We start from the raw sequence: 25,293 nt of genomic DNA on the forward strand, positions 1-25,293 counted from the left end.
CAAAAAGTTTCAATTCTTTTGGTTCTTCTGTAGTAAAACTGTGTTCTCTTCCATCAGAACCCTGCTTCTCCATTTGTTCACTGTGATTTGCATCATCAAGTGTTTGATTCAGTACATGCTTACCATGATTTAAAATTCAGGTATGGATTGGAAATTTAACCCATGCTTGACATTGAACAGGAGCTGTCACGACTTGTCCAGTGCTCTAGTTGCTTGATTGTTAAACCGTTAACCTAACTAACCAAATTTATCCAATTTAACCAATATTGTTCGAGTTTCTAAACCGAACTAACAAAATTTATCTAATTTAACCAAATATTATTCGAGTTTCTAGAGTATTCTAAAGAATGTTGGTCAACTTAGGTAACAAAAATCGAATTTGTCTATAACCGAACCGAACCGAACCGCATTACGTTTCGGTTGTTATCGACAACAATTTCAAAATCAAAATTAAAAGAGGGGTTTTTGCCTAAACCCTAAAGATCTCTGCTTTTTTGTTTTTTTTTTTTTAATCTGCAACTGATGGATGATGAGTGAATCGTTCTTCCTTCACTTCACTTCACTATCCGCTCGGCTCGTCTTCTCGAATTGAAACTGATCGTTGGGTAGAAATCGCTTCTAAACTTTAGGGATTTGCTGGGTTATGTTCTTCTTGCTCTTCTGCGTCTTTAGGTAATTTTTGAATTCGTCTTTGGTCATGTATTCTCTGATACTCCATGGCAAAAATTTATGCGAGTTGCAGAAATGGCGTCATTTGAGTTTTGCAGTGCAAAAGGCATCTTCTTTTTTCAATTCCTTCTCCTCTGTCGCTACTGCTGGTAATAGAGATGGTCGTAAAGGTAAGAACTTTACAGTCTCTTACCTCGTTGATTCATTGGGTTTGACTAGAAAAATAGCTGAATCGATCTCAATGAGAGTCAGTTTCGAGGACAAGGGCAAACCTGATTCAGTTCTGAGTCTTTTGAGAAGTCATGGGTTCACAGACTCTCAGATCTCTAGTATCGTTACGGATTATCCACAATTGCTTGTATTAGATGCTGAGAAAACACTTGCTCCCAAGCTTCAGTTTTTGCAGTCAAGAGGAGCTTCAAGCTCTGAGTTCACTGAGATTGTTTCTACAGTTCCTGAAATCTTGGGAAAGAAAGCTTCCAAAACTATAAGCAGATACTATGGTTTCATCAAAGAGATTATAGAGGCGGACAAGAGTTCCAATTATGAAAAGTTATGTCAGTCTTTGCCAGTGGGTAATAATAGACAAGGGAATAAAATCAGAAATGTTTTGGTTCTGAGAGAGTTGGGAGTGCCTCAGAGGTTTTTATTCTCTTTGCTCATCTCTGATGCCCAACCTGTTTGTGGAAAAGAAAATTTTGAAGAATCACTCAAGAAGGTTGTTGAGATGGGTTTTGATCCAACCTCCTCAAAGTTTGTCCATGCTCTTAAGGTTGTTTACAGATACAGCGACAAAACAATAGATGAAAAAGTCAATGTCTGTAAAAGGTTAGGCTTTTCTGTGGGAGATGTTTGGGAGATGTTCAAGAAGTGTCCCACCTTTTTGAATAACTCAGAGAAGAAGATAGTTCAGATCTTTGAAACCCTGAAGAAGTGTGGACTACTCGAAGACGAGGTCCTTTCACTGATGAAGAAGTTTCCGCAATGCGTTGGTGCTTCAGAGAAGAAGATATTGAACTCCATTGAAACATTTAAAGGCCTAGGATTCAGCAGAGATGAGTTTGTTATACTAGCCAAGCGCTTTCCTCAATGTCTTATTTTATCTGCAGAGACTGTGACAAAGAAGACTGAGTTTGTTTTTTTTTTTTTAATCTGCAACTGATCGATGATGAGTGAATCGTTCTTCCTTCACTTCACTTCACTATCCGCTCGGCTCGTCTTCTCGAATTGAATACGTTGGGTTCTGTTCTGCGTCTTTAGGTAATTTTTGGGTTCTGTTCTGCGTCTTTAGGTAATTTTTGAATTCGTCTTTGGTCATGAATTCTCTGATACTCCATGGCAAAAAGTTGTGCCAGTTTCAGAAATGGCGCCGTTTGAGTTTTGCAGTGCAAAAGGCATCTTCTTTTTTCAATTCCTTCTCCTCTGTCGCTACTTCTGCTAATAGAGATGGTCGTAAAGGTAAGAACTTTACAGTCTCTTACCTCGTTGATTCATTGGGTTTGACTAGAGAAGTAGCTAAATTGATCTCAATGAGGGTCAGTTTCGAGGAAAAGGGCAATGCTGATTCAGTTCTGAGTCTTTTTAGAAGTCATGGGTTCACTAATTCTCAGATCTCAAGCATCGTTACGGATTATCCAACATTGCTTGTATTAGATGCTGAGAAAACACTTGCTCCCAAGCTTCAGTTTTTGCAGTCAAGAGGAGCTTCAACCTCTGAGTTCACTGAGATTGTTTCTACAGTTCCTGAAATCTTGGCAAAGAAAGTTGCCAAAACTATGAACAGATACTATGGTTTCATCAAAGAGATTATAGAAGCGGATAAGAGTTCCAATTATGAAAAGTTATGTCAATCTTCGCCAGAGGGTAGTAGACAAAGGAATAAAATCAGAAATGTTTTGGTTCTGAGAGAATTGGGTGTGCCTCAGAGGGTTTTATTCTCCTTGCTCATCTCTGATGCCCAACCTGTCTGTGGAAAACAAAATTTTGATGAATCACTCAAGAAGGTTGTTGAGATGGGTTTTGATCCAACCTCTTCAAAGTTTGTCCATGCTCTTAAGATTGTTTACAGATTCAGCGACAAAACAATAGAAGAAAAAGTCAACGTCTGTAAAGGGTTAGGCTTTTCTGAGGGAGATGTATGGGAAATGTTCAAGAAGTGTCCTAACTTTCTGAATCACTCGGAGAAGAAGATAGTTCGGAACATTGAAACCCTGAAGAAGTGTGGACTACTCGAAGACGAGGTCCTTTCACTGATGAAGAAGTTTCCGCAATGCGTTGGTGCTTCAGAGAAGAAGATATTGAACTCCATTGAAACATTTAAAGGCCTAGGATTCAGCAGAGATGAGTTTGTTATACTAGCCAAGCGCTTTCCTCAATGTCTTATTTTATCTGCAGAGACTGTGACAAAGAAGACTGAGTTTGTGGTTAAGAAGATGAATTGGCCTCTAAAGTCTGTGATTACAACCCCTGCGATGCTTGGATACAGCATGGAGAAGAGGATTGTCCCAAGGTGTAATGTAATTAGAGCTCTCATGTCAAAAGGATTGCTCGAAAGTGAACTCCCTCTAATGTCGTCTGTTTTGGTATGCACCAATGAAGAGTTCTTATACAAGTATGTGCGTAACCATGATGACAAGGAGCTTGTGCATGAGTTGATGGCTATTTTCACCGGAGATCGTGTTTCATAGATCAGAAGGCTTGTCAAGGATTTTGCTTTTATTATGATTATTTCTGAAACCTTGATTTTTGACTTCAAAAGCAATCTGATTTGGAAAATTAACTTAAATTGTAAGGTTGAGTCTCTTTTCTGATATATGAGGTTGGTAGCCTAGAAACAGCAATGCAGCCAAATAGCAGACGTCTGTATCCAAACTAGATATTTGTTGATTTTATTTTTCTAGTCATTTATCTTCGGAATTTCTTTTGGTGACCTTGTTCGTCTGGACTCTTGAGTTCTTGGATTAGTCATGTATTGTCTGATTTGAGTATCATGTATTGTATTGGATCATGGTGTTTATGAACTGCAGATATGGATTGAAATAATGCAGTGCAGCTCCTGAGTTCTTGGATTGGTCATGTAAGCATTTCTCGTTTATTTATTAGTGTTTGATCTTTGGTCTTCCCTGAGAGGCTTTAATTTCACTAAATTCCTTGCGTTTTGGGGTTCAAAATCTTGCTGCGTAGAGATTCTTTTCCAAGTGATTTGCTTCGAAACTGTCATTAGTTTTTTGATCATATGATTAATCCGGTTTGTAGAATGATTGTTTATCTCTGATTGAGGATCTTGGTCTTTACTTGATGTGGAGTTTCATACATATTCTTGTGAGCTTATGGTACATTTTCTTGTGAGCTTATGGTACATTTTCTTGTATCATGAGCTTATGGTACAGAAGATGGAGGAACACAATACAATATAGGACAAGCAGCAGGTATTGAGAGGCACAATCTTGTAAACCATCAAAGAGACGAAGAGATGAAACCTGTGAGGCTGTGATGATGAGCGGTGCTGATTACTTTTAGATCTGAAATTTTTTGGGAGCTATTTAGAGAAATAACACAGCAATAGAAGGTGAATCCAATCTGATTAGGGAGGGACATGGCTCTTGGATATTGTAATGCATATATTGTAACATAGCTGAACCAAAGATACTCTGAACTCTCAACTAAGTAGAAGAGCAGTCATAAGACCTCCTCTTCCCCTGCAGGGTGGTGCTTAGGAAAGAGCATCAACTTCAGCATTTCTTCTCACATGGAAGAAACCGAAGTGAAATCCATACGATTGGTATTTCACTTCATTAAATTGGTCTCATTTAGAAAATCGTTAACGCTTTCTTTCCCATTTTCGGTTACATGACCCAATAAGAGAACTATTCTCCACAACAAGATAGAGGTCTTCTTAACACGTGACCTTCTATTCACTTCACTTTGCTTTGCATCATTGAGCTCATTCCCATCAAAAGCCATTTCTCATTTAAAAACAAAGAACACACATATTTACTATTCTAGCTTCAGACTCAAGCCAATATAAACAAGTCTATGAAAACTACTAATATTAATATTTCAGTTATTAGCTATATGAATGAATATCTTAAGACATTATTGCTCTACTGACAATAATAAACAAGAGCACAAAACTTAGCTTTCGATTGTGATTAAGTAATCAAAAGAAAGTGAACAAATTAGACGATGATGAGGACTTTAACAATAATAAAAAAAAAAAAATAACAATGAGGAATGGAACAAAAATATTTGAAATGAAAAGCAAAAAGTTTAGGATAAGAATAAGATACGATGAATGGTAACTTAAATAATAACAATATCTTAAAAGAATGTATTAAATAGTTAGTAAATAAAATTTACTAAAATTAATTAGTTTGACATTTGATTCTAGACTATAAAATTTGAAACAAATACCAATATTTTATGTTAAATTTTTAAATATTAATATTAATGAAAAATATTATTTATAGCAGTAATTAAAAATATATTCTTTTATTTTCAATATAGACAAGTTAAATTTATTTCACCATTACACCATTTAATATAATTCTCAAATAAAATTAAAAGATTAATATAACAGAAAATGCATACCATGCATATGTTTCTATAAAGATTTGAATATTATTAGATATCAACATACATATATTATTAAGAAAAACTATTTAATATTTATTATGAAATAAAAGCATATTTTAATATTCGTTCGCATTTTGTTCCATTTTGTTCCTCATCAATTATTGTAGAGGAACAAACATATTTCATTGTTTCCCATTTGATGAGGAATGTAAAAGAATGGTGTGGACAAGTCACAAGATATTACTTTGAAATAGTTAAAAATTTGAAAAATAAAGATGAATAGCATATTTATCCTCTATAGGTTTTCGGTTAAGGTGGTTCATCCACTGGATAAACAATCCAAAAAGCTGCAGTGAAGGCTCCAAAAAAGACCATCACTGTAAGCCATGAGTCCTCCAAGTAGGTTGGTAAGGGATGACGCTGTAGTGTCACTCCAACTGTCAGGATAGCTTTGGCCAATTCTCCTCAGGCTTTTTTAAGATCTTCTAGTGGATCATAATAATAAGATAGGTTCAGAACAAATAATAAATGCAATATTAAAGAGATAAAGATAAACTTACCTTCGCAAAGCTGTTAGCATAAGCCGATAACTGTGGTTGAATTGCCAATTAAAGCGCGCAGCCACAGTCGTTGATGTCTCTATGTTTAGCAATAAAATCCAAGGATATATATGATTTAAAACTATTTCATTTTCAACTTTATCAGAGATACACTGAGATAGTGTAATGCTTTGGATGTGGATTTATGCCCTCAGCACATTTTCCCTATATTTTCTAGAGTTAAATCTAAATGAAGTAGCACACCATGTAAGAAATTAATTAACCGAATGAACATTATTTTGATGGATGGCTTAGACATTACAACTTATCACAAAATCAACACTTATGCTTCTGATTTATCATAATATATGTATAAAAACCAATTTAGATTGCAAAACAGAACGAACCAATCCAAATTAACCTAGTCTAAACAATATTATACGAGATTCTAAAAAAATTTGGTTCAACTTTGGCAAAACCCAAAATAACTGAAATACACATGTCTATTACTGAACCGAACCGTTTTATGTTTCGGTTATTTTCGGTAATATTTTCAAAATTGAAATTAACTAACCCGAACAAAAAAAACCAAACCAAAGTCTCATGACTAAACGGTTCCATGCGTAAATCAAAATTCAACCCAGGAAGGGTTTATTATAGCTAGCAATATCATAAAATCCCCCAAATTTTGATTCTTTCGTTTTCTTGTTCGTAATTTCGGAGAAAGTTTTCGACTTTATGCTATGAGACTCATCTTCTAGGATTATAAGTAACAGAGAGTTGTTGGCCTTTGTTTTGTTATGTATTCTCTGATACTCCATGGGAAAAGGTTTGGTGAGTTGCAGAAATGGCGTAATCTTAGATTTGTTATACAAAGTAATGCATTTGCTTTTTCAAATTCGTTCTCCTCTGCTACTGCTACTGCTACTGCTAGTGCTGCTGCTGATACTGATGATGTGAGTCTTGTTAGTGTTGGTCGAAAAGGTAAGAACTTTACAGTCTCTTACCTCGTTGGTTCATTGGGGTTAACTACAAAGCTCGCTGAGTCGATTTCGAAGAAGGTCAGGTTCGAGGACAAGTCAAATCCTGATTCTGTTCTGAAGCTTTTGAGAAAGCATGGGTTTACAGATTCTCAGATCTCCAGCATCGTTACGAGTTATCCACGGTTGCTTTTAACTGATGTTAAGAAATCACTTGGTCCAAAGCTTCAGTTTTTACAGTCTAGAGGAGGTTCAAGCTCTGAGCTCACTGAGATTGTTTCTTCAGTTCCGAGAATCTTGGGAAAGAGAGGGCAAAAAACCATCAGTGTGTACTATGATTTCATCAAAGACACTTTACTTGATACGAGCTGTTCCAAGTTTGATGAGACTTCATGTCAATCTTTTCCACAGGGTAATCTAGAGAACAAGATCAGAAACGTATCGGTTTTGAGAGATTTGGGATTGCCTAGGAAGTTGTTATTCCGCTTGCTCATCTCTGGTGATGGACCTGTCTTTGGTAAAGAAAAATTTGAAGAATCTCTCAAGAAAGTTGTTGAGATGGGTTTTAACCCAACCTCTGCAAAGTTTCTTGAAGCTCTAACCATTGTTCAAGGGTTGAGTGATAAGACAATAGAAGAAAAGGTCAATGCGTATAGTATGTTAGGCTTTGATGTGGGAGATGTATGGACAGTGTTCAAGAGGTGGCCAAACTTTCTGACACTCTCTGAGAAGAAGATCTTGAACACTGTTGAAACATATCTTGGCTTAGGATTCAGTAGAGATGAGTTTGCGATGTTGGTTAGGCGCTTTCCTCAGGGCATTGGATTGTCTGCTGAGACGATTGAAAAGAAGACTGAGTTACTGGTTAGAAAGATGAATTGGCCTCTAAAGGCTCTGGTTTCAAACCCTGCGGTACTTGGATATAGCATGGAGAAGAGGATTGTACCAAGGTGTAATGTAATCAACGCTCTCATACCCAAAGGCTTGATAGGAAGTGAACTCCCTTCGATATCGTATGTCTTCATATGTAGCAATGAGGTGTTTTTAGACAGGTATGTGAAGAAGCACGAGGACAAGAAGCTGGTGACTGAGTTGATGAGTATCTATAGTGCTTCATAGATCACAAGGCATGTCAAGGATTCTGGTTCTATTTTTCGAATATCTTAAAATCTCAATTTTAGACTTTTTCAAATATCAATTGATCCCTATTAAACTGTTTCCCTCTAAATGCTTAACTTTGTAATTCTGAGTCTCTTTTCTGATATACTACTACAGCAGTTAGTTTCCAAATTTTTTCTTTAGTTTTTGGTTTCCTGATAAGCTTAATTTCACTTTATTTGTTTTGAGTTTTGGGATTGGAGTACAGAGAATCATAGCTAGTGATACCAAAACCCTCTTATGATACTTTAAAATCTTTGCTGTATGTATTATTGGCTCGTGGATTGGTCATGTATGCTCTGCCGTTGCTTTATATATTCTTTGATCATATGTTCATCTGATTAGTGGAATGTTTTTATTATGAGATTGGTGATCCTGGTCTTTAGTTGCTATGTTGTTTCATACATGTTTTCTGTGAGCTTTATGGTACATTGTCTTAAATATTGTCAGGGCAATAGAAAGTTATCCTACATTAGGACTCATAAATCAGATTATATCATCTACTCCAAATTGGTAAAATCTAATGTCTGGTTTTTACACTTTTTACTGAATATGCCTGGGCTTTAGCGATGGCTAACGACCACAGGGGTGAACATACTCAAGCTTTCTCTCTTTGACTCACAAGGTAATATACTTATTACTATACAGTACACACTCAAGTTTTATAGAAGAAATCCAAGGATATTATCCTAGAAACTGTATCAGGTTCAACGTTAGTATAGGTACATTGAGATAGTGTATAAGGCATTGCATTGGTTGTTGATTAATGTGCTCACTCAGCGCGTTTACCTCATATCTTTAGAGCTAAATCTATCAGAACTATCATTTCCTTTTCTTGGTCGTCTTATTGTGTCTTTAGATGTATGAGATATGGGTTCCATGGTACGTCAAAACTAGGTTAATTTTCTTCTCTCTTTGAATAATTCAGAATCTAGTCCCGCATCAGTTTTCACCTTTAACTTGGACTTAGTTAACACTTTTAGCTGATAATTTTGGTAATTGAGTCTCTTTAATATTGAAGAAAAATTACATAGTCAACTCTGTTTGTTCATTCTTACAGGAACTTGAGAATGATACTCTTGGCGCAGAAGAGAGTCTCAGAGTACTTTTCTTTGGTTTGTGATTCTCGTATGTTTTTTTCAGTGATGAATCCAGAAAAGCATTGAAGAGAGTTATTTGCCTGTGTACTTTAATTATGTAGGATCACATTTGGTTGAAAGTAACGTAGTCTAGTGTGCATACATTGGTTGGTGATCAATAATTTAATCCAATAGAATAGTAATTAACTAGACCAAAATTAATCTGGTTCTGCTTGGTTAGTAGTACTGAGTTTTTTTTGAGTTTGATGATGTTGTGATGAAGAATGTGAGAGAAGAACCAAACTGGATAAGTATTCTGAAGATGACTCGAGTAGAAATGAGGCTAAAATATGAAAATTCCGGTTTTTAGTTGTGTATCTTCAATGAGAAAAGTGTAGGTCTCGGAAGATGGGTTGACTATGTTTGACTTTGATTATTTTGCTTCCAGAAGTGAAACGTCAGCCACAGGAGAAGCTTACCGAGGTGAAAACTGATATGGCACAAGCAAAGTAGGAAGCTCAGAAGAGACGAGAAATGTTTCAGAACAGCTCTTTGAAAACCTGAAATATTGCTTGTAAATGCTTGGTATATAGAGTCGAGCTCGGTTTTAAGGGTAAAGATAAAGTCAAGCTACATTACAATAAAAAGGTCAGGTCCTGTGGCTTTATGTAGGGTTTAATATTTGGCTGATGGATTATCTGCTATTGAAAAGCTTATTGGAATTTGTACACAGTTTCTTATACAGTCACATATTCTCATTGATGAAGTTATTCTGTAAGAGTGAGTACTGGTGATCTCTAATTCTCTTATGTATTCTGAAATAGGTAAAGGAGGTGCAATTTAGCAAAAGCTGTCGCTGGGGAGGAACAAAAAAAATCGAAGGCCTTTTACTTTACTTCTCAGAGCCAGACAAATGGGTAAGTTTTGTCTGTTAGCACTCAGTATTTTTTTTTGTATAATATAGTCTTAAGAGGGAGTGAAGAGGTTTATGTTGTTGCTTGACTAACATTGACAAGATATAATTCACTGTCACGACTTAGCCAGTGCTCCGATTGCTTGGTTATTAAAAACTACACACACTCTTCACTAGTCATCATTATTTTGAACTCTCTCTTTAGATTTCAGAATGACACTCCGACTCACATTAATAGCTGTAACTTAGTTCTAGTGGTAAGACGACCCCAATTTTGTTTTTCCTTTTCTTATGCTCCTTTTGGCAGTTTGTTAATCGCATTGCCTTGTCTTTTTCATGTATTTTTCTTTGATTCTACATGGAAGAAGGTTGGTCGAATCGCAGAGATGGCGTCATTCGAGTTTTTTTGAGCTAAAGGAAACTGCTTTGTCCAATTCGTTCACTTCTGTTGCTAGTGCTGCTGCTGATGAAGTGAGTCTTCAAGATAATGATCTTTACTCTCGTTGGTTCATTGGGTTTAACTACAAAGGTCGCATAATCGATCTCAAGGAAGGTTAGCTTTGACAGGACAAGGATAATCCGGATTCTGTTTTGAGTCTTCTTATGAGTCATCGGTTCACAGATTCTCAGATCTAAAGCATCGTTACAGATTATCCACTACTGCTTATAGCAAATGCTGAGAAGTGACTTGGTCCCAAGCTTCAGTTTTTGCAGTCTACAGTAGCTTCAAGCTCTGAGCTCAGCAAGACTGTTTCTACAGTTCCGAAAATCTTGGAAAAGAAAGGGGGCAAAACTAAGCAGATATTATGATTTTGTATAGAGGTGGACAAGGTTTCTAAGTACAAAAAGTTGTGTATTGACGGCTATCTTCACCGGAGATCATGCTACATAGATCTTAAGGCACACCCACAACAACGACCAGTATCAATATATTCGTCGTGAAGAGTTTTAGTCAGTTAATCTGTGAGGCACACCCTGTTTCCTCTAATTTGCTATAAGAATCTATTAACTTTTGTAATTCATTTCGAGTTCTTGACCAAAAAAACTATTATAGAACAAACAACGTAATAAACAAACTATAACAATCTCATGCTTCTCCTTCAGGTATATGGGGAGAGAGATTGATCAATCAACCCCTCAGCAAAACCATGATGAAAAGTTTGAATCTTTCACTCATACAAGTTAAAATTTTGAATCTTTGCCTCATACAAGTTAAAAGTTTTGGCAGGTCCTAATTAAAAAAAAAATTAGTAAAATTTTATGAAATTCACCCCAAGTTTTAACAGCTTCGTCATAAACCCTATTTTTGTTTCCTCCACAAAAGTTTATTTTTTTTGACGGATTCTTGAGAAGCCGCACGACTCATCATTCTTTGACGGCGCTCGATGAGTCTGTGATCGGTTGAGTGGGCTTCACATGTTCTTCCATGTTCCCTTGATATTATCCTCCGTACTCCAATTTGAGATTCGTTTTCTCGAATAGAAGAAACAGGTAGTAGAGTAGTCATGAATTCTCTGTTACGTTATGGAAGAAGGTCTCTTGTGTTACACAAAGGGCTTAATTTGGGATTTGTTGTGCAAAAGGAATCTGCTTTTTTCAATTCTTACTCCTCCTCTGCTAATGGGAGCTCAAGAGATGGTCGAAAAGGTAAGAACTTTACAGTCTCTTACCTCGTTACTTCATTGGGTCTATCTAAACCCCTCGCAGAATCAATCTCAAAGAAAGTTAATTTCACGGACAAGGCAAATCCGGATTCAGTTCTGAGTCTTTTTAGAAGTCATGGGTTCATAGATTCTCAGATCTCCTTCATCATTACTGATTATCCAGAATTGCTTATGGTAGATGCTAAGAACTCACTTGGTCCTAAGCTTAACTCTCTCAAGTCCAGAGGAGCTTCAAGCTCTGAGTTCACTCAGATTATTTCTACAGTTCCAAGAATCTTAGGAAAGAAGTCTATCAGTGTTTACTATGATTCTGTCAAAGACATTATAGTAGCTGACCAGAGTTCTAGTTATGAGTTCCCACAGGGTCATCAGGGGAATAAAATCCGAAATGTGTCGGCTTTGAGAGGTTTAGGCATGCCTCAGAGGTTGTTGTTACCTTTGCTCGTCTCCAAATCGCAGCCTGTGTGTGGGAAAGAAAACTTTGATGCATCTCTCAAGAAGGTTGTTGAGATGGGTTTTGATCCGACTACTTCAAAGTTTGTTGTGGCTTTGCGTATGCTTTACCAAATGAGCGAGAAAACGATTGAAGAGAAAGTTGAAGTCTATAGAAGTGTAGGTTTTAGCGTAGATGATGTATGGGAAATTTTCAAGAAGACTCCTTCGGTTTTGAAAGTCTCGAAGAAGAAGATATTGAACTCTTTTGAGACGTTTCTAGGGTTAGGATATAGCAGAGCGGAGTTTCTGATGATTGTCAAGCGTTATCCTCCTTGCATTGAATATTCTCTAGAGTCGGTTAAAAGGAAGAGTGAGTTTCTGGCGAAGGAGATGAATTGGCCACTAAACTCCTTGGTTTTGCACCCTCAGGTGTTTGGGTACAGCATGGAGAAGAGGATTATACCAAGGTGTAACGTACTCAAAGCTCTCATGTCGAAAGGACTGCTCAGAAAGGGAAGTGAACTACCTTCAGTATCCTCTGTATTGTCATGTGCCGATGAAATATTTATACAAAGATATGTGATGAAGCACAACGAGCTGGTGTCTGTGCTGATGACTATCTTCAATGAAGGTCGTAGTGCTTCATAGATCAGAACAGAAGGCACATCTACAACAATGAGAAATGCCAAGGTTTGTTCTTATTCTATTGTTGTCAGCTTTAGGATTGTCCATGAATATTTTGATGTGGCAATGGGAGGCAAAAGAAAAGCTTTTGTTAATGTATCTATGAAACCCCAATTTGTACTTTTGTCATCTCAGTTTGACCTGGATCCAACCTGTTAATCTCTTTACAATTAAGAGGCTTTAGCTGGAATAAAAGTGGATCCTAATTGAAAATTTGAATGGTCGTTGTTAGAACCTTTCTTGTAATTTGGTGGATTGTTAAAAAAAAGGTTGATTTCAGGTAACAAAATGGGCATTTCTTAATCTCTAGATTGAGAGTCAGATGTTGGAAAAATGAATTAGGTTCTTTGCATTGAGATTAAGTATTTTGAGGCCTTAAGATGTACGCTTTTGAGTTCAAATAAGACATCACAGCTCATAATAATGAATCAAGGGTTACTGTATGTCTCTTTGCGGTATGGTTTTAGGTATAAATGGTGAAACTTTCAGCTTGTTATATTATAACTTTTGGTGTTGTTATATGTAAGTGTTCCTTCTTTGTTGTGTGTTTTGCAAGAACATGACTCGCAGAAACGAAAGGGTTTTGTTGTCTGGTGATAGGATTCTTCCTAAGGAATTAGAAATTGTTTTATAGCAATCGCTGTGAGAACCTTTCTTGTAGCTGGTGGATTGTAACTCAAATTAGAAGTTGGAAAATGAATGTAGTTCATTTGCTTTTTAAAATAAGAGATTTAGAAGCGTAAGAGATTCCTTTAGAGTTATAATGTATCACAAAAATAGTATAGTATTAATCGGATATCACAATCCATCCATAGTAGTAGCCTACTAGGTGGTTAGATAAAATTGCAATAGATTCTCGCAAGAGGTGTTAATATAGTATCATGTTGACATCTTGGTATGACCATTAGTTGTAATTTGACTAATGCATTTAAGCATGTATATTTCTTGTAAGAAGTGCACATGTATCCTAATAAATGCATGCGTATCGAGTGTGTGTATATATATAGAGGCTATGATTTGGTTAGAAGAACACAACACAAAATGAATGCCACAAAGTTTTATGTGCTTCTGGTGATTGGCATTTTGTTTGCCATTGTCACCGCAAGGCAGGTTGAAGAAGTCTCCAAAGAGAACAAATTAGGCACTTCTGCTCCGAAAACTGCTACCAAAGGTATTGGAGCTGAGCTTTCTGTTGATGCCCAAACTGAGAGCACCGCTCTTGGAAGTGGCTATGCCAGTGTTAATCAGAGTCCCAAAGGTCCAAACGCCTTTTCGAGCGGAACTGGCTTCACAAGTACCAGGGGAAATGTCTCTGCTCAGGGTCGCAACGCAAACGCTACTTCTACCAGTGGTTCTGGCGCTCAAGGTAGTGCTGCAGCTGCAGCGGATCGCAAAGGTGCTGCTGCCCGTGGAAACGGTTCCGCAGGTTCCTCTTCCACCGCGAGGGGAAGCACCAATGACAAGAAGAAGTATAAGAAGAAGAAGAAGTGCCCCAAAGGAAAAAAACGATGTGATTGAGCGTGAGGTGATCATAATGTTCATTGCTCAAACCAATTATACATATAAATATATCGCACAAACTCACAATCTCTCTTGTATTCATAAATAAAACCAGAGATTGATCATTGTCACCTTTAATTACATTATGAAATAAAACAGAGAAAAAATAGAACACTATTTACAATTGTGGTAATGTGAATGTGGTATTTTGTTGAATAAAGAGGTTTACTTATATCTATAATTCCTTCGCATATCCCCCAATAGCCTATCAAATCTTCTTTAGGAATTTTAGCATCTTCAGGATACAAAGCGCAATATAGCAAACACGATTTGACCTGATTCCCCTGTAGACTATCGTAGCTATACTTCAAAAGCCTAAGGATCTTATCATCCATACCAGCAAACTCTGCGGCATATGATGTCAAAACATAATATCGCACGCTTCCATTCTTGTTTCGTCCTCTTGGATGACATGGTATTGCGGCAATACTATTACCTATTACGTTGAGAGCCAATGGTAGACCAAGCGACTATTTTTTTAGCAACATTTTAATTTCTTAGAGCAAAACCCACAAAGACAGAGTCTTTGAAGTTGGACATCTCTATCACTAAGAAGATGGTTGAATTTGTTTTCGATAGTCTCAACTGTTTATTTTAATTATTTATAATTTAGGTGTATGTTGGGTTTGTTCGTGAGAATTTGATTTTAACAAGGAGCAATGCCAAGGTTTGTTCTTTTTTTTTTTGGGTCGTTGTCAGTTCTAGATTTGCCGATAAATCTTTTGACGTGACAACGTAAAGCAAAAGAAGGGCTTATGTTGATCTATGTAGTCTTTAACGTTAGTAGAAGAAACAGAAACGCAGCTAGGGGACTAGTGATCATGATATGTCTAAAATATGTTGCACAGATACATTGGCACTTCAGTTCTTGTTACAAGCTCCTAAAGGTCAATACTTTTCCTTGTCATATCCATACTCACGTTTATGTGCCCGCAAGTTTAGTAGCTTTGATTGAATTCAAGGTGAATCCTAATTAAGGTACACAACCTTCGCTGTGAGAACCTTTCTTTTAGTAGGTGGATTGTAACTCAAATCAGAAGTTGGAAAATGATTGTAGTTCATTTGCTTTTTAAAATAAGGGATTTATAGGCATAAGAGATTCCTTTCAAATTTGTATAATATATCACAAAAATAGTATAGTATATTAATCGGATATCACAGTCCATCCATAGTAGTAGCCTACTAGGTGGTTAGATAAAATTGCAATTGATTCTCGCAAGAGTTGTTGGTATGACTATTAGTTGCAATTTGACTAATGCATTTAAGCATGTATATATTTCTTGTAAGAAATGCACATGTATCGTAATTAATGCATGCGTATCGAGTGTGTGTATATATAGAGGCTATGATTTGGCTAGAAGAACACAACACAACTCACCACAAACAACACACAATTTAGTCCCAAAAAAAAAACAAAGATGAATGCCACAACGTTTGTTGTGCTTCTCGTGATTGGCGTTTTGTGCGCCAATGTCAGGGCAAGGGTGGACGTAGATGAGTCCAAAGAGACCAAGTTAGGCACCTCTATGTCAAAATCTGCTGCCAAAGGCATTGGAGCTGAGCTTTCTGTAACGTCCCAAACTAGCAGCAACTCTAATGGCGATGGCTTTGTTAGTGTTACTGGTAGTCCCAAAGGTCCAAGCGCCTTTGCAAACGGAAACGGCAACACAAATACCAATGGAGCTGTCTCAGCGCAAGGTCGCAACGCAGACGCTTCTTCTACCAGTGGTTCTGCCGCTCAAGGCAATGCTGCAGCTGCAGCGGATCGCAAACGTGCTGCTGCCCGTGGAAACGGTTCCGCAGGTTCCTCTTCCACTGCGAGGGGCCGCACCACTGACAAGAAGAAGTATAAGAAGAAGAAGTGCCCCAAAGGAAAAAAACGATGTGATTGAGCGTGAGGTGATCATAATGCTCATTGCTCAAACCAATTATATATATCGCACAAACTCACAATCTCTCTTGTATTCATAAATAAAACAGAGATTGATCATTGTCACCTTTAATTACATCATGAAATGCTACTTTTCCTGTGTAATGTCTTATCATATAAATAAAATAAATGCAGTTAACTACGACGACCTTATATAATAATCTTCTTTAATCTTGTAATGGTAGCAACAAAAAAGAAAAAAAATAGAACACTATGTACAATTGTGGTATTTGTTGAATAAAGAGGTTTTGGAATGTGGTAGTGTGAATAGTTTTAAGCATCCAAAGAAACAAGCAAATGGCATAGTTGGAGATGATTAATCTACCTTGGAAAATTTCAAAGGGAGACCATATTTTATTTTTAACCATAAAGAGTAAGGGGAACCGAAAACAGAAAACTGAAAAATTGATGAGAGTAAACTAGCTTTGTTACAAAAAATCTCAAAAGTAATAAAAGTCATGATGATGAAGAAGACCCTTCAATAAGCTTCACACTCACATCCTCTGCATGGTCTAGAAAGGTGTAAATTGTAAAAACGAAGATGCAGCCAATATTGAAAAAAACATCTTTTCTTATTAAGAATCACTTAAACAATCTTACAAGATATGTTTAATCAGATTTACACACAGTCAACACGACTTGTCACTGACCAATTCTTAATCTAACCAAAACTTGTTAAGAACCTTAAAAGCTTATTCGCTTCGCTCCTACTTTTTCTATCCGGCTCAAGAAAAACCTTAAGCCTCAATACAAATATATATAGATAGCTAACATATCACGTCGGCTAACCTACTCTCCTAATTAAGATAACCCCAATCTTCATTTTATTTGATCCGATGATATCTTGCTAAACAATAAAGGAAACTCCAATATTCCAAATTTCCAAATATAATTTGCCACATCATTCTAACTCCACGTTCGTTACTTCATGCGCACAGCTTCTCCCAATGTCTTACAGACTAGCCTTGTTCCACCAAATGTCTTCATGCTTTCATTCTCCTCCTTTTTATCTGAATGTGTCAACTCAAGCTTCATGCTTTCAATCTCCCCCATTTTATTTGAATGTGACAACTCAAGCTCCAGATGTGAATACTACCAGAATCTTCCAAAAACATCCCCTTAGCCATATTCAGCTACAACATCACCATCATCACAAAAATCATCATCTCATCATACTCCCCCAGCATGAGTGCACATTCATATAAAAACAAAGATGAAGACATATAAACTGGAAGACACAACAAGCTTCCTATCATGCCTTGTACCAAAAATAATCCTCAAAAGCTGTTATAATATCCTTAGGTTCAACCTTTGAAACACAACAATGTTGCAACACTTCTTGACAATGAGAGGTTTGCTCAACAACTACAACTGCAGCAGAGTGATTCTTATGACTTTGAAACTGTTTAGATATAGCTAAGGCTCCTGATGATTCATCATTCGAATCAGCACTATTGGATTTGGTTGATTCAGTTGTGACTTTTCCTTGTATAGGTTGTTCTACAACATGCTTCTGTAGAACCTGAGATTCAACCCCAACATCGTCTTCAGTGACTATCTTCGAGAGATTACAGCATAAGTTGATTTCCTCAGACTCTCTGCAACCTTGATCATACTTTTTTTCATCATTCTCGAAATCTTTATTGTACAGATCCTTTTTAGCAACCCAGACTTTGCAAAAGTGAAATGGATCCATAAAACATTTCCTAGCCATCCAAAGCTCCTTGATCTTATTCTTAAACTTACAACAGAACCTACGAACATGACCCGCATTACCACAGTGAAAACACACAATATTACTTCTCCTTTGCTTGGAATCTGTCCAGTTTTTTCGAGGATTTCCAGACCTGACTCGTGGTTCTCTGTTACTTGCAGGTACTACAGCCTTCCTCTGTAGTTCAACTTTGTTCATAAGTTACGTTGCTTTTCACAAAGCTTATAGACTTATCACGTGACAAAAATTCAACATCCTGTTGTTCTTTATAGCCCAGACCACGATGTTGAGATCCAACAATTCCCATTGACAAGATCTCATCTAACTTCTTCCCACCATTGTTCAACATCCTGATTTTTTTATGATTCTCGTTCAGCTCCCTTTCAAGGCTTGTTGATCTTTCCTTCTCCAAACCATAGAGTTCTTGAAGATTTCTCAATTTTCTCTCAAGCAACTCCTTTTCAGCAGGGAGTAGTTCCTTGCAAGTTGAGACTTCTGACTTGCATTCTTCTTCTAGCATATTGACCTTGGCTTCCAACTGCAATTTTTCTTTGACAAGTAGCAATTTTTCATTACACAGCTGAACCCAATTGTCATAGAGTACACAGTAGCTCTCTTTTGAAATTGACTCTTCATCATCATCATCTGAGCTTTCATCAGCTATATCATCACCTTTAGCACTGTATGCAAAAAGATTCAACATTCCTCCTTCTTCTTCATCCCCATCACTCTCTGATTCTGAATCACTAAAGCTAACATATGCCTTATTATTTCCTTTCACCATGTTTGGGCATTCAGATTTTAAGTGTCCAATCCCTTTACATTCAAAGCACTTCATCTCCTTGCGCTTAACCATTGGACACTCAGGTTTGTAATGACCAAAACCACCACATTCAAAACACTGAATCTCTTTTCTCAGATTATTTTTTTCTTTTTCAGATATATTTGGCCTAGAACAAGACCTCTCTGTAGCACTTCGATTCCAGCAAGCTAATTCTCGTCCCTGTCCTTTTTCAACACGTTTGAGAGCTTTTCCAAAGTTTCTTGCCATCAAGGACATGCTATCTTTTATCTCTTGCAACTGATCACTCCTGTCATCTGCCTTGAATGCAATTCCTTTACCATGAATTCTCAGTTCTTCAGCAACTTCCATCTCCTCTGATTTTAGCATACCAATGAGATCCTCAAACTTCAAGGTGTCTGTGTTGCCAGATACTCTCATGACTGCTTTATGAGCTGCATACTTAGAAGGTAGACATCTAAGCAACTTCTTAACCAGCTTGGTATCCTTATAGGTCTTACCAAGATTCTTTGCTTCATTAGCAATAGCACTCAATTTTGCACTGAACTGAGAAATTGTCTCTTCTGGATCCATCCTTAAGACTTCAAATTGTGATGCAAGTTGGTCTAATCTCGTTCTTTTGACACTTGAGTTTCCTTCATGGGTCTTCTGCAGAATGTCCCAAGCATCTTTAGCTGATCCACAACCTTGAACAAGCTTAAAGTCATCATCATCAATAGCACCAAATATTGCATTAAGTGCCCTAGCATTATATTTAGACAAATTCTTTTCTTCTACCGTCCAGCGTGCCTTAGGTTTAGTGATCTTGTCACCAGCTTCGGTTTTCTCATAGGGAGGTTCCCATCCTTCTTCCACTGCCGTCCAAGCATCCTCACCTAGATTTCGGATCAGCTGAACCATGTGCACCTTCCAGCGACCATAGCCTTGTTCATCCAAGATCACACCCCTTTGAAGCATCAACAACTCATTACCTGACTGCATCATTATCTCAAGATCTCAACCTGTGGCGAGTATAGAGCTCTCGTCGGTTGACTGCTCTGATACCAATTGTAAAAACGAAGATGCAGCCAATATTGAAAAGAACCTCTTTTCTTATTAAGAATCACTTAAACAATCTTACAAGATATGTTTAATCAGATTTACACACAGTCAACACGACTTGTCACTGACCAATTCTTAATCTAACCAAAACTTGTTAAGAACCCTAAAAGCTTATTCGCTTGGCTCCTACTTTTTCTATCCGGCTCAAGAAAAACCTTAAGCCTCAATACAAATATATATAGATAGCTAACATATCACGTCGGCTAACCTACTCTCCTAATTAAGATAACCCCAAATCTTCTTTTTATTTGATCCGATGATATCTTGCTAAACAATAAAGGAAACTCCAATATTCCAAATTTCCAAATTTCCAAATATAATTTGCCACATCATTCTAACTCCACGTTCGTTACTTCATGCGCACAGCTTCTCCCAATGTCTTACAGACTAGCCTTGTTCCACCAAATGTCTTCATGCTTTCATAAAGGACGGAAGAACACTCCAATCCTTTTATTTCGATTCTTCTGATTGTGTTCCTCTCGGTATTGTAGTAGAAAACGTAGAAAGGCTTCTCTATATAGGAAAATGAAAACACAATTTCGTTTGTACGAGTCACTCCAACAACACGTAAACTTGTGGATGACCCAACAGTATTCGACCAAAAAGCAGGCAATTGATATATATGCTCCGACCACTCATGCTTTTCAACATCTTGTAGAACCCGCAGCTTAATACTTGTACAACTTCCGTTGATACGATAATTCCATTCATGAGACCAAAGTGAACCTAATTTACCATTGTAGTTAATCAGATGTGAATAACCTGTGTCTTTAACAAATCTGAACTTCTCTGATTTCAAATCAAAGAGAACGACCATGCATTGGCTTGTAAACGTACTGAAGGCTTGATAATACAGAACACCATCGATGCATACATGGTTATATTCATGATAAAGAAGATAGGGTGTGCAACATTTGATCATTCTCCATGAGGGTTCTCGAGTTCCTAATGTCAGAACTTGATGCTCCTCACAGGCTTCTGTGTGTCCATAATTATACTCCCAGGTCATGGACAATACCTTGTACTGTTTTTCTATAGGCTCATACCCTAAATAGCTCCTCGTTCCCATCCTCTTGCTCGTCTTCGGTTCCGGTAAGGTCAAAGATTGTCCCGTGCTGAGGTTACATATCACCGAGACATTTCCCTCTGAGATCCGCACATCTCCAAGAAACATCAATCCTCTGACAGAACTACAGCTTTCAAATGAATTTATATAATAATACGGAATTTTCATAAGATAATTAGCGGCTAAAACAGGGGAGTTGTTATCATCTGCAAGAATCTGATGAGGCTGAGGTGAGGAGAAGAAGAACACGTGGCTGTCTTTTCGGCAAGCAAACAATATCTTCGGGAGAGCCAAAGATCTGGTCAAGAACAACTCCGTGAAGTAGGGAAGGCGAGGAATGGAAGCCCAGAGCTTCGATACGCAGCGACATCTTGATATTGATTTCGCCGGCAGTCTCAAACATATCTCGACAATTAGGTCAAGTGGGATCGGTTCTCCTCCACCATTGCTTGAAGTCTTGGCTCGCGTATTGCATCCGGTGACGGCAACAAGATCCACCTCCGAGACGTTTTGCTGCTCTTTGTTCATGGAGGAGACAACCTAGATTGCTAATTACAGGGACTCCAAATTACGACGCAATCGCGATACTATAAAAACCCTAGAGTGCGTTGTTGATTTTGGCTCGCGTATTGATATTCTTTTTTTTTTTTTTTTTTTTGTTATCAATTTTTTATTTTGTAAAAGTTAAAAATACCAAAAGTAATAGGGACCCAAAAATAATGTATAACAAACGATAACGCATAGAACTATACATTTTTTTTATAGTAGAAGATATTATATACTTTTTATTTTATTTTATTTAAATATACCGAAGGTGATGAAAAAGTGTAAAGGACTGCTTAGAAAGGGAAGTGAACTACAGTCAGTGTCCTCTGTTTTGTACTTTTGTCATGTACCGATGGCTATCTTCAATGAAGGTCAGAACTTGGAAAATGAAATTGGCTCTTTGCATTGAGAGTATATAGTTTGAGGCCTTAAGAGGTTTGCTTTCGAGTCTAACATTTAACATCAATTGGAAGAGAACAACGATTTTGTGCCTGCGAGTTAAGTAGCTTTGGTTGAACTCAAGGTTAACCCTAATTAAGGATTTTAACCAATGTTGTGAGAACATTACTTGTAGTACCAGTAGTCTAGTAGGTAGACTGTAACTCGAATCAAAAGCTGGAAATGAATTTTGTTCATTTGCACTAAAAATGAGGATTTAGATGCCTAAGAGCATCATTATTGGTAGGTTTGTAATTTTGGGGTTCTTAAATTTTTTAGTATTAAAAAGTGTATTTTGTAAAAGAAGAACTTTTTCTTTGTTAATTAAAATTGTACTCATCCAATGGTAAACTCTTATTGGTGAGGTTCTTAGTTTTGAAAAAAACCCAAACAGACAAACTAATCTCTTTCCCTTCTTCATCTATATGTTCGACTGCACACTTGATTGATATGATATAACGACGACCGAACCCAGCAGTCAAGTGCGCAGACAATACCCAATAACAATGTTGATGAATGCCACAATGCATACATACAGCAGAGGGAACCCAATGTGCACTTCTTTCACTATGTTCTTCGTTCTCAGTTCTGCCTGCATCATATCATAATAAAAACTTTGTTATTGTGAAACTGTTTTGATTATAGGAGAAAGAAACAGCTATTTTCGTCACTAGTATTCTCACCAGCTCATGTTGCAAACTTTGTCTATGTTTGGAGCTTATAGACCGCTGCTCCATTAGTTTCATATTCGCTTTCAAGTTTGTATAATAATAGTATAGTATTAATCGGATATCACAATCTATCCATAAAACTAGGTGGGTAGATAAAATTGTAATTGATCTTCGCAAGAGGTGTTGATATTGACATCTTGGTATGACTATTAGTTGTAATTTGACTAATGCATTTATATATTTCCTGTAAGAAATGCTCACGTATCCTAATAAATGCATGCGCTGTGTGTGTATATATAGAGGCTATGATTTGGTTAGAAGAACACAACACAAATCACCACAAACAACACACAATCTAATCCAAAACATATAATAAATTAAAAACCAAAGTTGAATGCCACAAAGTTTTCTGTGCTTCTCGTGATTGGCATTTTGTTTGCCATTGTCACCGCAAGGCAGGTTGAAGAAGTCTCCAAAGAGAACAAATTAGGCACTTCTGCTCCAAAAACTGCTACCAAAGGTATTGGAGCTGAGCTTTCTGTTGATGCCCAAACTGATAGCACCTCCACGGGAAGTGGCTTTGCCAGTGTTACTAAGAGTCCCAAAGGTCCAAGCGCCTTTTCTAGCGGAACTGGCTTCACAAGTACCAGGGGAAATGTCTCTGCTCAGGGTCGCAACGCAAACGCTTCTTCTTCCAGTGGTTCTAGCGCTCAAGGCAATGCTGCAGCTGCAGCAAATCGCAAAGGTGCTGCTGCGCGTGGAGACGGTTCTGGAGGTTCCGGTTCCACTGTGAGGGGCCGCACCACTGATAAGAAGAAGAAGAAGAAGAAGGACGGCAAAGGAAAAAAGAACTGAGCGTGAGGTGATCTCATCATGCTTATTGCTTAAACCTATCTTATATATATTCTAAAAAGTCACAATATCTCTTTTGTATTCATAGACTGTCACCTTTAATTTTCATGATACTACTACTCTTTCTGTGTAATGCCTATTTTATAAATAAAAATAAATGCAATAATTACGACCTTGAATAATCCTTCTTCTATCTTAATTAAGTAATGGTAGGAAAAAAAATGTATAGAACTGACAGTTAATATTCTTGTGGAGAAACGTCAAGAACATGATAGAAACAGAACAGGAGGTATCATCACGGTCTTACGCATCCTCCACACCAGATTGGCCATAAAGTTATATCGATTGTCGAGAACACTGAAAAATAGATGAGAGTGAAGAGTAAGGGCCAAACTAGCCTGGTTACAAAAATCTCAAAAGTTATAAAAGCCATGATTAAAACCCTTCCATAAGCTTCAAATTGACATCCTCTACATGGTCTAGATAGGTGTAAGCGGAATAACCCTTAAACGCTTCCAATCCTTGTATTTCTACGCTTCTGATTGCGTTTCGCTCGGTATTGTAGTACAAAATGTAGACAGACCTGGATTTACAGGAATTTAAAAACACAATTTCGTTTGTCCGAGTCACTCCAACAATAACGGGTAAACCTGTAACAGTATTCGTCCACGAAGCAGGCAATACATATGTATGCTCCGACCACTCATGCTTTTCCGCATCTTCTAGAACCCGCAACCTAATATTTGTACTCCTCGGACGGAGACTGATACCACCATAATGAGTCCCAAAAAAACCTAATTTACCATTGTAGTTTGTCAGTGACCAATAAAATGATACACTGAGAGGTTGTCTGTAGTTTTCAACAAATCTGAACTTCTCCGACTTAAAGTCAAAGAGAACAATTATGTTATTGCTTGTAGACGTATGGAACGCTTGATAATACAGAACACCATCGATGCATACATGGTCAACATGACCCTGGTAAACAGAATGGGGTATGCAACATTCGACCCTTCTCCATGAAGGTTTTCCACCAGTTCCTAATGTCAGAACTTGATGGTCCACAGAGACCGAGCTTCGTATTCCCCAGGCCATGGACAATACCTTGTATAGTTTCTCGATAGGCTCATACCCAAGATAGCTCCTCGATCCAAACCTCTTCCTCGTCTTGAGTTTTGGTAAGGTCACACATTGTCCCGTGCTGGGGTTACATATCACCGAGACCTTACGCTTCTTTCCCTCTGAAAGCCACTCATCTCCCATTAACATCAGTCCTCTGACAGAACTACGTATCACAGAGTACAAAAGATAATACGGAATTTTCATATGATAACTGGCAACTAAAACAGAGGAGTTGTTATCATCTGCAAGAATCTGATGAGGCTGAGGTGAAGAGAAGAAGAACACGTGGTTGTTTTTTAAGCAAGCAAACAATATCTTCGGGCGAGACAAAGATCTCGTCAATAACAACTCCGTGAAGTAGGGGAGGCGAGGAATGGAAGCCCAGAGCTTCGATACGCAGCGACATCTTGATATTGATTTCGCCGGCAGTCTCGAAAATATCTCGACAATTAGGTCAAGTGGGATCGGTTCTCCTCCACCATTGCTTGAGGTCTTGGCTCGCGTATTGCGTCCGGTGACGGCAACAAGTTCCACCTCCGAGACGTTTTCCTGCTCTGGTTTCATGGAAGAGACAACCTAGATTGCTAATTACAGGGACTCCAAATTACGACGCAATCTATACTATAGAAACCCTAGAGTGCGTTTTTTTTATTTTGACTCGCGTATTGATATTTTTTTTGTTTTTTTTGTTAGGGAAATGTATAATCATAATGTTGATGTACGCATAGCACTTTGCATTTTTCTTTTAAGTCATTTACAACAAATATCATTGTTCTTTGGTTTTAATATTATTTT

The 25,293-nt window shown here is 37.5% G+C and overlaps 4 protein-coding genes and 6 pseudogenes across 16 annotated transcripts; 7 read left to right on the forward strand and 3 right to left on the reverse strand.

Annotated features, from left to right (window-relative positions):
• Positions 1-697: 697 nt before the first annotated feature.
• LOC109126291 (uncharacterized) lies at positions 698-1,695 on the forward strand (annotated as a pseudogene).
• A 150-nt stretch (positions 1,696-1,845) lies between these two features.
• Positions 1,846-3,585, forward strand: LOC104714529 (uncharacterized). Its single transcript, XM_087467514.1, has one exon. The coding sequence runs from the start codon at positions 1,986-1,988 to the stop codon at positions 3,354-3,356; it is 1,371 nt and encodes a 456-aa protein (XP_087323640.1). The 5' UTR covers positions 1,846-1,985; the 3' UTR covers positions 3,357-3,585.
• A 2,801-nt stretch (positions 3,586-6,386) lies between these two features.
• LOC104714534 (uncharacterized) lies at positions 6,387-11,001 on the forward strand. Of its 10 annotated transcripts, none has more exons than XM_087464895.1 (6): positions 6,393-7,890; positions 8,489-8,546; positions 8,982-9,049; positions 9,449-9,648; positions 9,825-9,917; positions 10,279-11,001. In XM_087464895.1, the coding sequence occupies exon 1, from the start codon at positions 6,584-6,586 to the stop codon at positions 7,880-7,882; it is 1,299 nt and encodes a 432-aa protein (XP_087321021.1). In that variant the 5' UTR covers positions 6,393-6,583; the 3' UTR covers positions 7,883-7,890; positions 8,489-8,546; positions 8,982-9,049; positions 9,449-9,648; positions 9,825-9,917; positions 10,279-11,001. The 10 variants fall into 10 exon arrangements, with proteins under 10 accessions (XP_087321017.1, XP_087321021.1, XP_087321019.1 ...); XM_087464893.1 differs by having other exon boundaries at positions 8,982-9,036; XM_087464892.1 differs by having other exon boundaries at positions 8,982-9,036; positions 10,282-11,001.
• Positions 11,002-11,271: 270 nt separating this feature from the next.
• On the forward strand, positions 11,272-12,909 carry LOC104714533 (transcription termination factor MTERF8, chloroplastic-like; annotated as a pseudogene).
• Positions 12,910-13,716: 807 nt separating this feature from the next.
• LOC104714532 (UPF0540 protein At1g62060 pseudogene) lies at positions 13,717-14,434 on the forward strand (annotated as a pseudogene). The gene has a single exon (XR_015566036.1). The product of XR_015566036.1 is annotated as a UPF0540 protein At1g62060 pseudogene (transcript).
• A 1,177-nt stretch (positions 14,435-15,611) lies between these two features.
• LOC104714530 (uncharacterized) lies at positions 15,612-16,328 on the forward strand. Its single transcript, XM_010431926.3, has one exon. The coding sequence runs from the start codon at positions 15,675-15,677 to the stop codon at positions 16,146-16,148; it is 474 nt and encodes a 157-aa protein (XP_010430228.1). The 5' UTR covers positions 15,612-15,674; the 3' UTR covers positions 16,149-16,328.
• Positions 16,329-17,438: 1,110 nt separating this feature from the next.
• LOC147939373 (uncharacterized) lies at positions 17,439-19,686 on the reverse strand. Its single transcript, XM_087465936.1, has 2 exons — positions 18,154-19,686; positions 17,439-18,077 (listed from the first exon to the last, which is right to left on the reverse strand). Exons 1-2 carry the CDS (start codon positions 19,684-19,686, stop codon positions 17,439-17,441), a joined length of 2,172 nt encoding a protein of 723 aa, XP_087322062.1.
• An 89-nt stretch (positions 19,687-19,775) lies between these two features.
• LOC104716032 (F-box protein DOR pseudogene) lies at positions 19,776-21,490 on the reverse strand (annotated as a pseudogene). The gene has a single exon (XR_015567348.1). The product of XR_015567348.1 is annotated as an F-box protein DOR pseudogene (transcript).
• Positions 21,491-22,905: 1,415 nt separating this feature from the next.
• LOC104716034 (UPF0540 protein At1g62060 pseudogene) lies at positions 22,906-23,567 on the forward strand (annotated as a pseudogene).
• Positions 23,568-23,700: 133 nt separating this feature from the next.
• LOC104716035 (F-box protein DOR pseudogene) lies at positions 23,701-25,152 on the reverse strand (annotated as a pseudogene). Its single transcript, XR_015566037.1, has one exon. The product of XR_015566037.1 is annotated as an F-box protein DOR pseudogene (transcript).
• Positions 25,153-25,293: the final 141 nt, after the last annotated feature.

Source organism: Camelina sativa, chromosome 9 (assembly GCF_030686135.1).
Source record: "Camelina sativa cultivar CO46 ecotype springtype chromosome 9, ASM3068613v1".
In the NCBI taxonomy this organism is placed as follows: Eukaryota; Viridiplantae; Streptophyta; class Magnoliopsida; order Brassicales; family Brassicaceae; genus Camelina; species Camelina sativa.

Excerpts from the sequence above, each read along its gene's own strand:
- LOC104714529 (XM_087467514.1), top strand. The coding sequence starts at position 1,986 with ATGAATTCTCTGATACTCCATGGCAAAAAGTTGTGCCAGTTTCAGAAA.
- LOC147939373 (XM_087465936.1), bottom strand. The coding sequence starts at position 19,686 with ATGATGCAGTCAGGTAATGAGTTGTTGATGCTTCAAAGGGGTGTGATC. Across the intron at positions 18,078-18,153 it reads GCTATAAAGAACAACAGGAT|AGGAAGGCTGTAGTACCTGC; the intron begins GTTGAATTTTTG and ends GTTGAACTACAG.
- LOC104714530 (XM_010431926.3), top strand. The coding sequence starts at position 15,675 with ATGAATGCCACAACGTTTGTTGTGCTTCTCGTGATTGGCGTTTTGTGC.
- LOC104714534 (XM_087464891.1), top strand. The coding sequence starts at position 6,584 with ATGTATTCTCTGATACTCCATGGGAAAAGGTTTGGTGAGTTGCAGAAA.